The following is a 17,208-nucleotide window of genomic DNA, read 5'->3' on the forward strand; positions in this document are numbered from 1 at the left end:
CTAACTGAGCTTAAATCTTCTATCCATGGGAAGAAATCTCTGGTTGTTGACAAATTAGACAAATCTAAGGAGCTCGCTAAATCACCTCTTACTGAGACTCCCGAAACTCTAACTGAGCTTAAATCTCCAATCCATGAGAAGAAATCTCTGGTTGTTGACAAATTAGACAAATCTAAGGGGCTCACTAAATCACCTCTTACTGAGACTCCCGAACCTCTAACTGAGCTTAAATCTCCTATCCAAGATAAAAAATCTCCGGTTGTTGACAAATTAGACACATCTGAGGAACTTGCTAAATCACCTCTTACTAAGACTCCCGAACCTCTAACTGAGCTTAAATCTCCTATCCAAGATAAAAAATCTCCGGTTGTTGACAAATTAGACACATCTGAGGAGCTCGCTAAATCACCTCTTACTGAGACTCCCGAACCTCTAACTGAGCATAAATCTCCTATCCAAGATAAGAAATCTCCGGTTGTTGACAAATTAGACAAATCTAAGGGGCTCACTAAATCACCTCTTACTGAGACTCCCGAACCTCTAACTGAGCATAAATCTCCTATCCAAGATAAGAAATCTCTGGTTGTTGACAAATTAGACACACCTAAAGAGCTCGCTAAATCACCTCTTACTGAGACTCCCGAACCTCTAACTGAGCATAAATCTCCTATCCAAGATAAGAAATCTCTGGTTGTTGACAAATTAGACAAATCTAAGGAGCTCGCTAAATCACCTCTTACTGAGACTCCCGAACCTCTAACTGAGCTTAAATCTTCTATCCATGATAAGAAATCTCCAGTTGTTGACAAATTAGACACATCTGAGGAGCTCGCTAAGTCACCTCTTACTGAGACTCCCGAACCTCTAACTGAGCATAAATCTCCTATCCAAGATAAGAAATCTCCGGTTGTTGACAAATTAGACACATCTAAGGAGCTCGCTAAATCACTTCTTACTGAGACTCCCGAACCTCTAACTGAGCTTAAATCTTCTATCCATGATAAGAAATCTCCGGTTGTTGACAAATTAGACACATCTGAGGAGCTCGCTAAATCACCTCTTACTGAGACTCCCGAACCTCTAACTGAGCTTAAATCTTCTATCCATGATAAGAAATCTCCGGTTGTTGACAAATTAGACAAATCTAAGGGGCTCACTAAATCACTTCTTACTGAGACTCCCGAACCTCTAACTGAGCTTAAATCTCCTATCCATGAGAAGAAATCTCTGGTTGTTGACAAATTAGACAAATCTAAGGGGCTCACTAAATCACCTCTTACTGAGACTCCCGAACCTCTAACTGAGCTTAAATCTCCTATACAAGATAAAAAATCTCCGGTTGTTGACAAATTAGACACATCTGAGGAACTTGCTAAATCACCTCTTACTGAGACTACCGAACCTCTAACTGAGCTTAAATCTCCTATCCATGATAAGAAATCTCCGGTTGTTGACAAATTAGACAAATCTAAGGAGCTCGCTAAATCACCTCTTACTGAGACACCCGAACCTGTAACTGACCATAAATCTCCTATCCAAGATAAGAAATCTCCGGTTGTTGACAAATTAGGCACATCTAAGGAGCTCGCTAAGTCACCTTTTACTGAGACTACCGAACCTCTAACTGAGCTTAAATCTCCTATCCATGATAAGAAATCTCCGGTTGTTGACAAATTAGACACATCTAAGGAGCTCGCTGAGTCACCTCTTACTGAGACTCCCGAACCTCTAACTGAGCTTAAATCTCCAATCCATGATAAGAAATCTCCGGTTGTTGACAAATTAGACACATCTAAGGAGCTCGCTAAGTCACCTCTTACTAAGACTACCGAACCTCTAACTGAGCTTAAATCTCCTATCCATGATAAGAAATCTCCGGTTGTTGACAAATTAGACACATCTAAGGAGCTCGCTAAGTCACCTCTTACTGAGACTCCCGAACCTCTAACTGAGCTTAAATCTCCAATCCATGATAAGAAATCTCCTGCTGTTGACAAATTAGACACATCTAAGGAGCTCGCTAAGTCACCTCTTACTGAGACTCCCGAACCTCTAACTGAGCATAAATCTCCTATCCAAGATAAGAAATCTCCGGTTGTTGACAAATTAGACACATCTAAGGAGCTCGCTAAATCACCACTTACTGAGACTCCCGAACCTCTAACTGAGCTTAAATCTCCAATCCATGATAAGAAATCTCCGGTTGTTGACAAATTAGACACATCTAAGGAGCTCGCTGAATCACCTCTTACTGAGACTCCCGAACCTCTAACTGAGCTTAAATCTCCAATCCATGAGAAGAAATCTCTGGTTGTTGACAAATTAGACAAATCTAAGGAGCTCGCTAAATCACCTCTTACTGAGACTCCCGAACCTCTAACTGAGCTTAAATCTTCTATCCATGATAAGAAATCTCCAGTTGTTGACAAATTAGACACATCTGAGGAGCTCGCTAAGTCACCTCTTACTGAGACTCCCGAACCTCTAACTGAGCATAAATCTCCTATCCAAGATAAGAAATCTCCGGTTGTTGACAAATTAGACACATCTAAGGAGCTCGCTAAATCACCTCTTACTGAGACTCCCGAACCTCTAACTGAGCTTAAATCTCCAATCCATGATAAGAAATCTCCGGTTGTTGACAAATTAGACACATCTAAGGAGCTCGCTAAATCACCACTTACTGAGACTCCCGAACCTCTAACTGAGCTTAAATCTCCAATCCATGATAAGAAATCTCCGGTTGTTGACAAATTAGACACATCTAAGGAGCTCGCTAAATCACCTCTTACTGAGACTCCCGAACCTCTAACTGAGCTTAAATCTCCAATCCATGAGAAGAAATCTCTGGTTGTTGACAAATTAGACAAATCTAAGGAGCTCGCTAAATCACCTCTTACTGAGACTCCCGAACCTCTAACTGAGCTTAAATCTTCTATCTATGATAAGAAATCTCCAGTTGTTGACAAATTAGACACATCTGAGGAGCTCGCTAAATCACCTCTTACTGAGACTCCCGAACCTCTAACTGAGCTTAAATCTTCTATCCATGATAAGAAATCTCCGGTTGTTGACAAATTAGACAAATCTAAGGGGCTCACTAAATCACCTCTTACTGAGACTCCCGAACCTCTAACTGAGCATAAATCTCCTATCCATGAGAAGAAATCTCTGGTTGTTGACAAATTAGACAAATCTAAGGGGCTCACTAAATCACCTCTTACTGAGACTCCCGAACCTCTAACTGAGCATAAATCTCCTATCCAAGATAAGAAATCTCCGGTTGTTGACAAATTAGACAAATCTAAGGAGCTCGCTAAATCACCTCTTACTGAGACTCCCGAACCTCTAACTGAGCTTAAATCTCCAATCCATGATAAGGAATCTCCGGTTGTTGACAAATTAGACACATCTAAGGAGCTCGCTAAATCACCTCTTACTGAGACTCCCGAACCTCTAACTGAGCATAAATCTCCTATCCAAGATAAGAAATCTCCGGTTGTTGACAAATTAGACAAATCTAAGGAGCTCGCTAAATCACCTCTTACTGAGACTCCCGAACCTCTAACTGAGCTTAAATCTCCAATCCATGATAAGAAATCTCCGGTTGTTGACAAATTAGACACATCTAAGGAGCTCGCTAAATCACCACTTACTGAGACTCCCGAACCTCTAACTGAGCTTAAATCTCCAATCCATGATAAGAAATCTCCGGTTGTTGACAAATTAGACACATCTAAGGAGCTCGCTAAATCACCTCTTACTGAGACTCCCGAACCTCTAACTGAGCTTAAATCTCCAATCCATGAGAAGAAATCTCTGGTTGTTGACAAATTAGACAAATCTAAGGAGCTCGCTAAATCACCTCTTACTGAGACTCCCGAACCTCTAACTGAGCTTAAATCTTCTATCCATGATAAGAAATCTCCAGTTGTTGACAAATTAGACACATCTGAGGAGCTCGCTAAATCACCTCTTACTGAGACTCCCGAACCTCTAACTGAGCTTAAATCTTCTATCCATGATAAGAAATCTCCGGTTGTTGACAAATTAGACAAATCTAAGGGGCTCACTAAATCACCTCTTACTGAGACTCCCGAACCTCTAACTGAGCATAAATCTCCTATCCATGAGAAGAAATCTCTGGTTGTTGACAAATTAGACAAATCTAAGGGGCTCACTAAATCACCTCTTACTGAGACTCCCGAACCTCTAACTGAGCTTAAATCTCCAATCCATGATAAGGAATCTCCGGTTGTTGACAAATTAGACACATCTAAGGAGCTCGCTAAATCACCTCTTACTGAGACTCCCGAACCTCTAACTGAGCATAAATCTCCTATCCAAGATAAGAAATCTCCGGTTGTTGACAAATTAGACAAATCTAAGGAGCTCGCTAAATCACCTCTTACTAAGACTCCCGAACCTCTAACTGAGCTTAAATCTCCTATCCAAGATAAAAAATCTCCGGTTGTTGACAAATTAGACACATCTGAGGAGCTCGCTAAATCACCTCTTACTGAGACTCCCGAACCTCTAACTGAGCTTAAATCTCCTATCCAAGATAAAAAATCTCCGGTTGTTGACAAATTAGACAAATCTAAGGAGCTCGCTAAATCACCTCTTACTAAGACTCCCGAACCTCTAACTGAGCTTAAATCTCCTATCCAAGATAAAAAATCTCCGGTTGTTGACAAATTAGACACATCTGAGGAGCTCGCTAAATCACCTCTTACTGAGACTCCCGAACCTCTAACTGAGCTTAAATCTCCTATCCAAGATAAAAAATCTCCGGTTGTTGACAAATTAGACAAATCTAAGGAGCTCGCTAAATCACCTCTTACTAAGACTCCCGAACCTCTAACTGAGCTTAAATCTCCTATCCAAGATAAAAAATCTCCGGTTGTTGACAAATTAGACAAATCTAAGGAGCTCGCTAAATCACCTCTTACTGAGACTCCCGAACCTCTAACTGAGCTTAAATCTCCAATCCATGATAAGAAATCTCCGGTTGTTGACAAATTAGACACACCTAAAGAGCTCGCTAAATCACCTCTTACTGAGACTCCCGAACCTCTAACTGAGCATAAATCTCCTATCCAAGATAAGAAATCTCCGGTTGTTGACAAATTAGACACATCTAAGGAGCTCGCTAAATCACCACTTACTGAGACTCCCGAACCTCTAACTGAGCTTAAATCTCCAATCCATGATAAGAAATCTCCGGTTGTTGACAAATTAGACACATCTAAGGAGCTCGCTAAATCACCTCTTACTGAGACTCCCGAACCTCTAACTGAGCTTAAATCTCCAATCCATGAGAAGAAATCTCTGGTTGTTGACAAATTAGACAAATCTAAGGGGCTCACTAAATCACCTCTTACTGAGACTCCCGAACCTCTAACTGAGCTTAAATCTCCTATACAAGATAAAAAATCTCCGGTTGTTGACAAATTAGACACATCTGAGGAGCTCGCTAAATCACCTCTTACTGAGACTCCCGAACCTCTAACTGAGCTTAAATCTCCTATCCAAGATAAGAAATCTCCGGTTGTTGACAAATTAGACAAATCTAAGGAGCTCGCTAAATCACCACTTACTGAGACTCCCGAACCTCTAACTGAGCATAAATCTCCTATCCAAGATAAGAAATCTCCGGTTGTTGACAAATTAGACAAATCTAAGGAGCTCGCTAAATCACCTCTTACTAAGACTCCCGAACCTCTAACTGAGCTTAAATCTCCTATCCAAGATAAAAAATCTCCGGTTGTTGACAAATTAGACACATCTGAGGAGCTCGCTAAATCACCTCTTACTGAGACTCCCGAACCTCTAACTGAGCTTAAATCTCCTATCCAAGATAAAAAATCTCCGGTTGTTGACAAATTAGACAAATCTAAGGAGCTCGCTAAATCACCTCTTACTGAGACTCCCGAACCTCTAACTGAGCTTAAATCTCCTATCCAAGATAAAAAATCTCCGGTTGTTGACAAATCAGACAAATCTAAGGAGCTCGCTAAATCACCTCTTACTGAGACTCCCGAACCTCTAACTGAGCTTAAATCTCCTATCCAAGATAAAAAATCTCCGGTTGTTGACAAATTAGACACATCTAAGGAGCTCCCTAAATCACCAGCTATTGAGAAAGCCGAACCTCTAACTGAGCATAAATCTCCTATCCAAGATAAGAAATCTCCGGTTGTTGACAAATTAGACACATCTAAGGAGCTCGCTAAATCACTTCTTACTGAGACTCCCGAACCTCTAACTGAGCTTAAATCTCCAATCCATGATAAGAAATCTCCGGTTGTTGACAAATTAGACACATCTAAGGAGCTCGCTAAATCACCACTTACTGAGACTCCCGAACCTCTAACTGAGCTTAAATCTCCAATCCATGATAAGAAATCTCCGGTTGTTGACAAATTAGACACATCTAAGGAGCTCGCTAAATCACCTCTTACTGAGACTCCCGAACCTCTAACTGAGCTTAAATCTCCAATCCATGAGAAGAAATCTCTGGTTGTTGACAAATTAGACAAATCTAAGGGGCTCACTAAATCACCTCTTACTGAGACTCCCGAACCTCTAACTGAGCTTAAATCTCCTATACAAGATAAAAAATCTCCGGTTGTTGACAAATTAGACACATCTGAGGAACTTGCTAAATCACCTCTTACTAAGACTCCCGAACCGCTAACTGAGCTTAAATCTCCAATCCATGATAAGAAATCTCCGGTTGTTGACAAATTAGGCACATCTAAGGAGCTCGCTAAGTCACCTCTTACTGAGACTACCGAACCTCTAACTGAGCTTAAATCTCCTATCCATGATAAGAAATCTCCGGTTGTTGACAAATTAGACACATCTAAGGAGCTCGCTAAGTCACCTCTTACTGAGACTCCCGAACCTCTAACTGAGCATAAATCTCCTATCCAAGATAAGAAATCTCCGGTTGTTGACAAATTAGACACATCTAAGGAGCTCGCTAAGTCACCTCTTACTGAGACTACCGAACCTCTAACTGAGCTTAAATCTCCTATCCATGATAAGAAATCTCCGGTTGTTGACAAATTAGACACATCTAAGGAGCTCGCTAAGTCACCTCTTACTGAGACTCCCGAACCTCTAACTGAGCATAAATCTCCTATCCAAGATAAGAAATCTCCGGTTGTTGACAAATTAGACACATCTAAGGAGCTCGCTAAGTCACCTCTTACTGAGACTCCCGAACCTCTAACTGAGCATAAATCTCCTATCCAAGATAAGAAATCTCCGGTTGTTGACAAATTAGACACATCTAAGGAGCTCCCTAAATCACCAGCTATTGAGAAAGCCGAACCTCTAACTGAGCTTAAATCTCCTATCCAAGATAAGAAATCTCCGGTTGTTGACAAATTAGACACATCTAAGGAGCTCGCTAAGTCACCTCTTACTGAGATTCCCGAACCTCTAACTGAGCATAAATCTCCTATCCAAGATAAGAAATCTCCGGTTGTTGACAAATTAGACACATCTGAGGAACTTGCTAAATCACCTCTTACTAAGACTCCCGAACCTCTAACTGAGCTTAAATCTCCTATCCAAGATAAAAAATCTCCGGTTGTTGACAAATTAGACACATCTAAGGAGCTTCCTATATCACCAGCTATTGAGAAAGCCGAACCTCTAACTGAGCTTAAATCTCCTATCCAAGATAAGAAATCTCCGGTTGTTGACAAATTAGACACATCTAAGGAGCTCGCTAAGTCACCTCTTACTGAGATTCCCGAACCTCTAACTGAGCATAAATCTCCTATCCAAGATAAGAAATCTCCGGTTGTTGACAAATTAGACACATCTGAGGAACTTGCTAAATCACCTCTTACTAAGACTCCCGAACCTCTAACTGAGCTTAAATCTCCTATCCAAGATAAAAAATCTCCGGTTGTTGACAAATTAGACACATCTAAGGAGCTTCCTATATCACCAGCTATTGAGAAAGCCGAACCTCTAACTGAGCTTAAATCTCCTATCCAAGATAAGAAATCTCCGGTTGTTGACAAATTAGACACATCTAAGGAGCTCGCTAAGTCACCTCTTACTGAGATTCCCGAACCTCTAACTGAGCATAAATCTCCTATCCAAGATAAGAAATCTCCGGTTGTTGACAAATTAGACACATCTGAGGAACTTGCTAAATCACCTCTTACTAAGACTCCCGAACCTCTAACTGAGCTTAAATCTCCTATCCAAGATAAAAAATCTCCGGTTGTTGACAAATTAGGCACATCTAAGGAGCTCGCTAAGTCACCTCTTACTGAGACTACCGAACCTCTAACTGAGCTTAAATCTCCTATCCATGATAAGAAATCTCCGGTTGTTGACAAATTAGACACATCTAAGGAGCTCGCTAAGTCACCTCTTACTGAGACTCCCGAACCTCTAACTGAGCATAAATCTCCTATCCAAGATAAGAAATCTCCGGTTGTTGACAAATTAGACACATCTAAGGAGCTCGCTAAGTCACCTCTTACTGAGACTCCCGAACCTCTAACTGAGCATAAATCTCCTATCCAAGATAAGAAATCTCCGGTTGTTGACAAATTAGACACATCTAAGGAGCTCCCTAAATCACCAGCTATTGAGAAAGCCGAACCTCTAACTGAGCTTAAATCTCCTATCCAAGATAAGAAATCTCCGGTTGTTGACAAATTAGACACATCTAAGGAGCTCGCTAAGTCACCTCTTACTGAGATTCCCGAACCTCTAACTGAGCATAAATCTCCTATCCAAGATAAGAAATCTCCGGTTGTTGACAAATTAGACACATCTGAGGAACTTGCTAAATCACCTCTTACTGAGACTCCCGAACCTCTAACTGAGCATAAATCTCCTATCCAAGATAAGAAATCTCCGGTTGTTGACAAATTAGACAAATCTAAGGAGCTCGCTAAATCACCTCTTACTGAGACTCCCGAACCTCTAACTGAGCTTAAATCTCCAATCCATGATAAGGAATCTCCGGTTGTTGACAAATTAGACACATCTAAGGAGCTCGCTAAATCACCTCTTACTGAGACTCCCGAACCTCTAACTGAGCATAAATCTCCTATCCAAGATAAGAAATCTCCGGTTGTTGACAAATTAGACAAATCTAAGGAGCTCGCTAAATCACCTCTTACTGAGACTCCCGAACCTCTAACTGAGCTTAAATCTCCAATCCATGATAAGAAATCTCCGGTTGTTGACAAATTAGACACATCTAAGGAGCTCGCTAAATCACCACTTACTGAGACTCCCGAACCTCTAACTGAGCTTAAATCTCCAATCCATGATAAGAAATCTCCGGTTGTTGACAAATTAGACACATCTAAGGAGCTCGCTAAATCACCTCTTACTGAGACTCCCGAACCTCTAACTGAGCTTAAATCTCCAATCCATGAGAAGAAATCTCTGGTTGTTGACAAATTAGACAAATCTAAGGAGCTCGCTAAATCACCTCTTACTGAGACTCCCGAACCTCTAACTGAGCTTAAATCTTCTATCCATGATAAGAAATCTCCAGTTGTTGACAAATTAGACACATCTGAGGAGCTCGCTAAATCACCTCTTACTGAGACTCCCGAACCTCTAACTGAGCTTAAATCTTCTATCCATGATAAGAAATCTCCGGTTGTTGACAAATTAGACAAATCTAAGGGGCTCACTAAATCACCTCTTACTGAGACTCCCGAACCTCTAACTGAGCATAAATCTCCTATCCATGAGAAGAAATCTCTGGTTGTTGACAAATTAGACAAATCTAAGGGGCTCACTAAATCACCTCTTACTGAGACTCCCGAACCTCTAACTGAGCTTAAATCTCCAATCCATGATAAGGAATCTCCGGTTGTTGACAAATTAGACACATCTAAGGAGCTCGCTAAATCACCTCTTACTGAGACTCCCGAACCTCTAACTGAGCATAAATCTCCTATCCAAGATAAGAAATCTCCGGTTGTTGACAAATTAGACAAATCTAAGGAGCTCGCTAAATCACCTCTTACTAAGACTCCCGAACCTCTAACTGAGCTTAAATCTCCTATCCAAGATAAAAAATCTCCGGTTGTTGACAAATTAGACACATCTGAGGAGCTCGCTAAATCACCTCTTACTGAGACTCCCGAACCTCTAACTGAGCTTAAATCTCCTATCCAAGATAAAAAATCTCCGGTTGTTGACAAATTAGACAAATCTAAGGAGCTCGCTAAATCACCTCTTACTAAGACTCCCGAACCTCTAACTGAGCTTAAATCTCCTATCCAAGATAAAAAATCTCCGGTTGTTGACAAATTAGACACATCTGAGGAGCTCGCTAAATCACCTCTTACTGAGACTCCCGAACCTCTAACTGAGCTTAAATCTCCTATCCAAGATAAAAAATCTCCGGTTGTTGACAAATTAGACAAATCTAAGGAGCTCGCTAAATCACCTCTTACTAAGACTCCCGAACCTCTAACTGAGCTTAAATCTCCTATCCAAGATAAAAAATCTCCGGTTGTTGACAAATTAGACAAATCTAAGGAGCTCGCTAAATCACCTCTTACTGAGACTCCCGAACCTCTAACTGAGCTTAAATCTCCAATCCATGATAAGAAATCTCCGGTTGTTGACAAATTAGACACACCTAAAGAGCTCGCTAAATCACCTCTTACTGAGACTCCCGAACCTCTAACTGAGCATAAATCTCCTATCCAAGATAAGAAATCTCCGGTTGTTGACAAATTAGACACATCTAAGGAGCTCGCTAAATCACCACTTACTGAGACTCCCGAACCTCTAACTGAGCTTAAATCTCCAATCCATGATAAGAAATCTCCGGTTGTTGACAAATTAGACACATCTAAGGAGCTCGCTAAATCACCTCTTACTGAGACTCCCGAACCTCTAACTGAGCTTAAATCTCCAATCCATGAGAAGAAATCTCTGGTTGTTGACAAATTAGACAAATCTAAGGGGCTCACTAAATCACCTCTTACTGAGACTCCCGAACCTCTAACTGAGCTTAAATCTCCTATACAAGATAAAAAATCTCCGGTTGTTGACAAATTAGACACATCTGAGGAGCTCGCTAAATCACCTCTTACTGAGACTCCCGAACCTCTAACTGAGCTTAAATCTCCTATCCAAGATAAGAAATCTCCGGTTGTTGACAAATTAGACAAATCTAAGGAGCTCGCTAAATCACCACTTACTGAGACTCCCGAACCTCTAACTGAGCATAAATCTCCTATCCAAGATAAGAAATCTCCGGTTGTTGACAAATTAGACAAATCTAAGGAGCTCGCTAAATCACCTCTTACTAAGACTCCCGAACCTCTAACTGAGCTTAAATCTCCTATCCAAGATAAAAAATCTCCGGTTGTTGACAAATTAGACACATCTGAGGAGCTCGCTAAATCACCTCTTACTGAGACTCCCGAACCTCTAACTGAGCTTAAATCTCCTATCCAAGATAAAAAATCTCCGGTTGTTGACAAATTAGACAAATCTAAGGAGCTCGCTAAATCACCTCTTACTGAGACTCCCGAACCTCTAACTGAGCTTAAATCTCCTATCCAAGATAAAAAATCTCCGGTTGTTGACAAATCAGACAAATCTAAGGAGCTCGCTAAATCACCTCTTACTGAGACTCCCGAACCTCTAACTGAGCTTAAATCTCCTATCCAAGATAAAAAATCTCCGGTTGTTGACAAATTAGACACATCTAAGGAGCTCCCTAAATCACCAGCTATTGAGAAAGCCGAACCTCTAACTGAGCATAAATCTCCTATCCAAGATAAGAAATCTCCGGTTGTTGACAAATTAGACACATCTAAGGAGCTCGCTAAATCACTTCTTACTGAGACTCCCGAACCTCTAACTGAGCTTAAATCTCCAATCCATGATAAGAAATCTCCGGTTGTTGACAAATTAGACACATCTAAGGAGCTCGCTAAATCACCACTTACTGAGACTCCCGAACCTCTAACTGAGCTTAAATCTCCAATCCATGATAAGAAATCTCCGGTTGTTGACAAATTAGACACATCTAAGGAGCTCGCTAAATCACCTCTTACTGAGACTCCCGAACCTCTAACTGAGCTTAAATCTCCAATCCATGAGAAGAAATCTCTGGTTGTTGACAAATTAGACAAATCTAAGGGGCTCACTAAATCACCTCTTACTGAGACTCCCGAACCTCTAACTGAGCTTAAATCTCCTATACAAGATAAAAAATCTCCGGTTGTTGACAAATTAGACACATCTGAGGAACTTGCTAAATCACCTCTTACTAAGACTCCCGAACCGCTAACTGAGCTTAAATCTCCAATCCATGATAAGAAATCTCCGGTTGTTGACAAATTAGGCACATCTAAGGAGCTCGCTAAGTCACCTCTTACTGAGACTACCGAACCTCTAACTGAGCTTAAATCTCCTATCCATGATAAGAAATCTCCGGTTGTTGACAAATTAGACACATCTAAGGAGCTCGCTAAGTCACCTCTTACTGAGACTCCCGAACCTCTAACTGAGCATAAATCTCCTATCCAAGATAAGAAATCTCCGGTTGTTGACAAATTAGACACATCTAAGGAGCTCGCTAAGTCACCTCTTACTGAGACTACCGAACCTCTAACTGAGCTTAAATCTCCTATCCATGATAAGAAATCTCCGGTTGTTGACAAATTAGACACATCTAAGGAGCTCGCTAAGTCACCTCTTACTGAGACTCCCGAACCTCTAACTGAGCATAAATCTCCTATCCAAGATAAGAAATCTCCGGTTGTTGACAAATTAGACACATCTAAGGAGCTCGCTAAGTCACCTCTTACTGAGACTCCCGAACCTCTAACTGAGCATAAATCTCCTATCCAAGATAAGAAATCTCCGGTTGTTGACAAATTAGACACATCTAAGGAGCTCCCTAAATCACCAGCTATTGAGAAAGCCGAACCTCTAACTGAGCTTAAATCTCCTATCCAAGATAAGAAATCTCCGGTTGTTGACAAATTAGACACATCTAAGGAGCTCGCTAAGTCACCTCTTACTGAGATTCCCGAACCTCTAACTGAGCATAAATCTCCTATCCAAGATAAGAAATCTCCGGTTGTTGACAAATTAGACACATCTGAGGAACTTGCTAAATCACCTCTTACTAAGACTCCCGAACCTCTAACTGAGCTTAAATCTCCTATCCAAGATAAAAAATCTCCGGTTGTTGACAAATTAGACACATCTAAGGAGCTTCCTATATCACCAGCTATTGAGAAAGCCGAACCTCTAACTGAGCTTAAATCTCCTATCCAAGATAAGAAATCTCCGGTTGTTGACAAATTAGACACATCTAAGGAGCTCGCTAAGTCACCTCTTACTGAGATTCCCGAACCTCTAACTGAGCATAAATCTCCTATCCAAGATAAGAAATCTCCGGTTGTTGACAAATTAGACACATCTGAGGAACTTGCTAAATCACCTCTTACTAAGACTCCCGAACCTCTAACTGAGCTTAAATCTCCTATCCAAGATAAAAAATCTCCGGTTGTTGACAAATTAGACACATCTAAGGAGCTTCCTATATCACCAGCTATTGAGAAAGCCGAACCTCTAACTGAGCTTAAATCTCCTATCCAAGATAAGAAATCTCCGGTTGTTGACAAATTAGACACATCTAAGGAGCTCGCTAAGTCACCTCTTACTGAGATTCCCGAACCTCTAACTGAGCATAAATCTCCTATCCAAGATAAGAAATCTCCGGTTGTTGACAAATTAGACACATCTGAGGAACTTGCTAAATCACCTCTTACTAAGACTCCCGAACCTCTAACTGAGCTTAAATCTCCTATCCAAGATAAAAAATCTCCGGTTGTTGACAAATTAGGCACATCTAAGGAGCTCGCTAAGTCACCTCTTACTGAGACTACCGAACCTCTAACTGAGCTTAAATCTCCTATCCATGATAAGAAATCTCCGGTTGTTGACAAATTAGACACATCTAAGGAGCTCGCTAAGTCACCTCTTACTGAGACTCCCGAACCTCTAACTGAGCATAAATCTCCTATCCAAGATAAGAAATCTCCGGTTGTTGACAAATTAGACACATCTAAGGAGCTCGCTAAGTCACCTCTTACTGAGACTCCCGAACCTCTAACTGAGCATAAATCTCCTATCCAAGATAAGAAATCTCCGGTTGTTGACAAATTAGACACATCTAAGGAGCTCCCTAAATCACCAGCTATTGAGAAAGCCGAACCTCTAACTGAGCTTAAATCTCCTATCCAAGATAAGAAATCTCCGGTTGTTGACAAATTAGACACATCTAAGGAGCTCGCTAAGTCACCTCTTACTGAGATTCCCGAACCTCTAACTGAGCATAAATCTCCTATCCAAGATAAGAAATCTCCGGTTGTTGACAAATTAGACACATCTGAGGAACTTGCTAAATCACCTCTTACTAAGACTCCCGAACCTCTAACTGAGCTTAAATCTCCTATCCAAGATAAAAAATCTCCGGTTGTTGACAAATTAGACACATCTAAGGAGCTTCCTATATCACCAGCTATTGAGAAAGCCGAACCTCTAACTGAGCTTAAATCTCCTATCCAAGATAAGAAATCTCCGGTTGTTGACAAATTAGACACATCTAAGGAGCTCGCTAAGTCACCTCTTACTGAGATTCCCGAACCTCTAACTGAGCATAAATCTCCTATCCAAGATAAGAAATCTCCGGTTGTTGACAAATTAGACACATCTGAGGAACTTGCTAAATCACCTCTTACTAAGACTCCCGAACCTCTAACTGAGCTTAAATCTCCTATCCAAGATAAAAAATCTCCGGTTGTTGACAAATTAGGCACATCTAAGGAGCTCGCTAAGTCACCTCTTACTGAGACTACCGAACCTCTAACTGAGCTTAAATCTCCTATCCATGATAAGAAATCTCCGGTTGTTGACAAATTAGACACATCTAAGGAGCTCGCTAAGTCACCTCTTACTGAGACTCCCGAACCTCTAACTGAGCATAAATCTCCTATCCAAGATAAGAAATCTCCGGTTGTTGACAAATTAGGCACATCTAAGGAGCTCGCTAAGTCACCTCTTACTGAGACTCCCGAACCTCTAACTGAGTTTAAATCTCCTATCCATGATAAGAAATCTCCGGTTGTTGACAAATTAGACAAATCTAAGGGGATCACTAAATCACCTCTTACTGCGACTCCCGAACCTCTAACTGAGCTTAAATCTCCTATCCATGATAAGAAATCTCCGGTTGTTGACAAATTAGACACATCTAAGGAGCTCCCTAAATCACCAGCTATTGAGAAAGCCGAACCTCTAACTGAGTTTAAATCTCCTATCCATGATAAGAAATCTCCGGTTGTTGACAAATTAGACAAATCTAAGGGGATCACTAAATCACCTCTTACTGCGACTCCCGAACCTCTAACTGAGCTTAAATCTCCTATCCAAGATAAAAAATCTCCGGTTGTTGACAAATTAGACACACCTAAAGAGCTCGCTAAATCACCTCTTACTGAGACTCCCGAACCTCTAACTGAGCATAAATCTCCTATCCAAGATAAGAAATCTCCGGTTGTTGACAAATTAGACACATCTAAGGAGCTCGCTAAGTCACCTCTTACTGAGACTCCCGAACCTCTAACTGAGCATAAATCTCCTATCCAAGATAAGAAATCTCCGGTTGTTGACAAATTAGACACATCTAAGGAGCTCGCTAAGTCACCTCTTACTGAGACTCCCGAACCTCTAACTGAGCATAAATCTCCTATCCAAGATAAGAAATCTCCGGTTGTTGACAAATTAGACAAATCTAAGGAGCTCGCTAAATCACCTCTTACTGAGACACCCGAACCTGTAACTGACCATAAATCTCCTATCCAAGATAAGAAATCTCCGGTTGTTGACAAATTAGACACATCTAAGGAGCTCCCTAAATCACCAGCTATTGAGAAAGCCGAACCTCTAACTGAGCATAAATCTCCTATCCAAGATAAGAAATCTCCGGTTGTTGACAAATTAGGCACATCTAAGGGGCTCACTAAATCACCTCTTACTGAGACTCCCGACCCTCTAACTGAGCTTAAATCTCCTATCCATGATAAGAAATCTCCGGTTGTTGACAAATTAGACACATCTAAGGAGCTCGCTAAGTCACCTCTTACTGAGACTCCCGAACCTCTAACTGAGCATAAATCTCCTATCCAAGATAAGAAATCTCCGGTTGTTGACAAATTAGGCACATCTAAGGGGCTCACTAAATCACCTCTTACTGAGACTCCCGAACCTCTAACTGAGCTTAAATCTTCTATCCATGATAAGAAATCTCCGGTTGTTGACAAATTAGGCACATCTAAGGGGCTCACTAAATCACCTCTTACTGAGACTCCCGAACCTCTAACTGAGCTTAAATCTTCTATCCATGATAAGAAATCTCCGGTTGTTGACAAATTAGGCACATCTAAGGGGCTCACTAAATCACCTCTTACTGAGACTCCCGAACCTCTAACTGAGCTTAAATCTTCTATCCATGATAAGAAATCTCCGGTTGTTGACAAATTAGACACATCTAAGGAGCTCCCTAAATCACCAGCTATTGAGAAAGCCGAACCTCTAACTGAGCTTAAATCTCCTATCCAAGATAAGAAATCTCCGGTTGTTGACAAATTAGACACATCTAAGGAGCTCCCTAAATCACCAGCTATTGAGAAAGCCGAACCTCTAACTGAGCTTAAATCTCCTATCCAAGATAAGAAATCTCCGGTTGTTGACAAATTAGAAACATCTAAGGAGCTCCCTAAATCACCAGCTATTGAGAAAGCCCAACCTCTAACTGAGCATAAATCTCCTATCCAAGATAAGAAATCTCCGGTTGTTGACAAATTAGACACATCTAAGGAGCTCGCTAAATCACCTCTTACTGAGACTCCCGAACCTCTAACTGAGCTTAAATCTCCTATCCAAGATAAGAAATCTCCGGTTGTTGACAAATTAGACAAATCTAAGGAGCTCCCTAAATCACCAGCTATTGCGAAAGCCGAACCTCTAACTGAGCATAAATCTCCTATCCAAGATAAGAAATCTCCGGTTGTTGACAAATTAGACAAATCTAAGGAGCTCGCTAAATCACCTCTTACTGAGACTCCCGAACCTCTAACTGAGCTTAAATCTCCTATCCAAGATAAGAAA

The 17,208-nt window shown here is 41.0% G+C and overlaps 1 protein-coding gene across 1 annotated transcript in view; it reads left to right on the forward strand.

Moving 5' to 3' along the window:
- Positions 1 to 17,208, forward strand: part of LOC136344530 (ankyrin-2-like) — a 51,753-nt gene that overhangs the window by 25,181 nt on the left and 9,364 nt on the right. The window contains exon 14 of the mRNA XM_066292072.1: positions 16,270 to 16,890. Coding sequence (XP_066148169.1) covers positions 16,270 to 16,890 — 621 coding nt within the window. The remainder of the gene's footprint in view (positions 1 to 16,269; positions 16,891 to 17,208) is intronic.

The sequence above is a fragment of the Euwallacea fornicatus genome, chromosome 17, assembly GCF_040115645.1.
Source record: "Euwallacea fornicatus isolate EFF26 chromosome 17, ASM4011564v1, whole genome shotgun sequence".
NCBI lineage: Eukaryota > Metazoa > Arthropoda > Insecta > Coleoptera > Curculionidae > Euwallacea > Euwallacea fornicatus.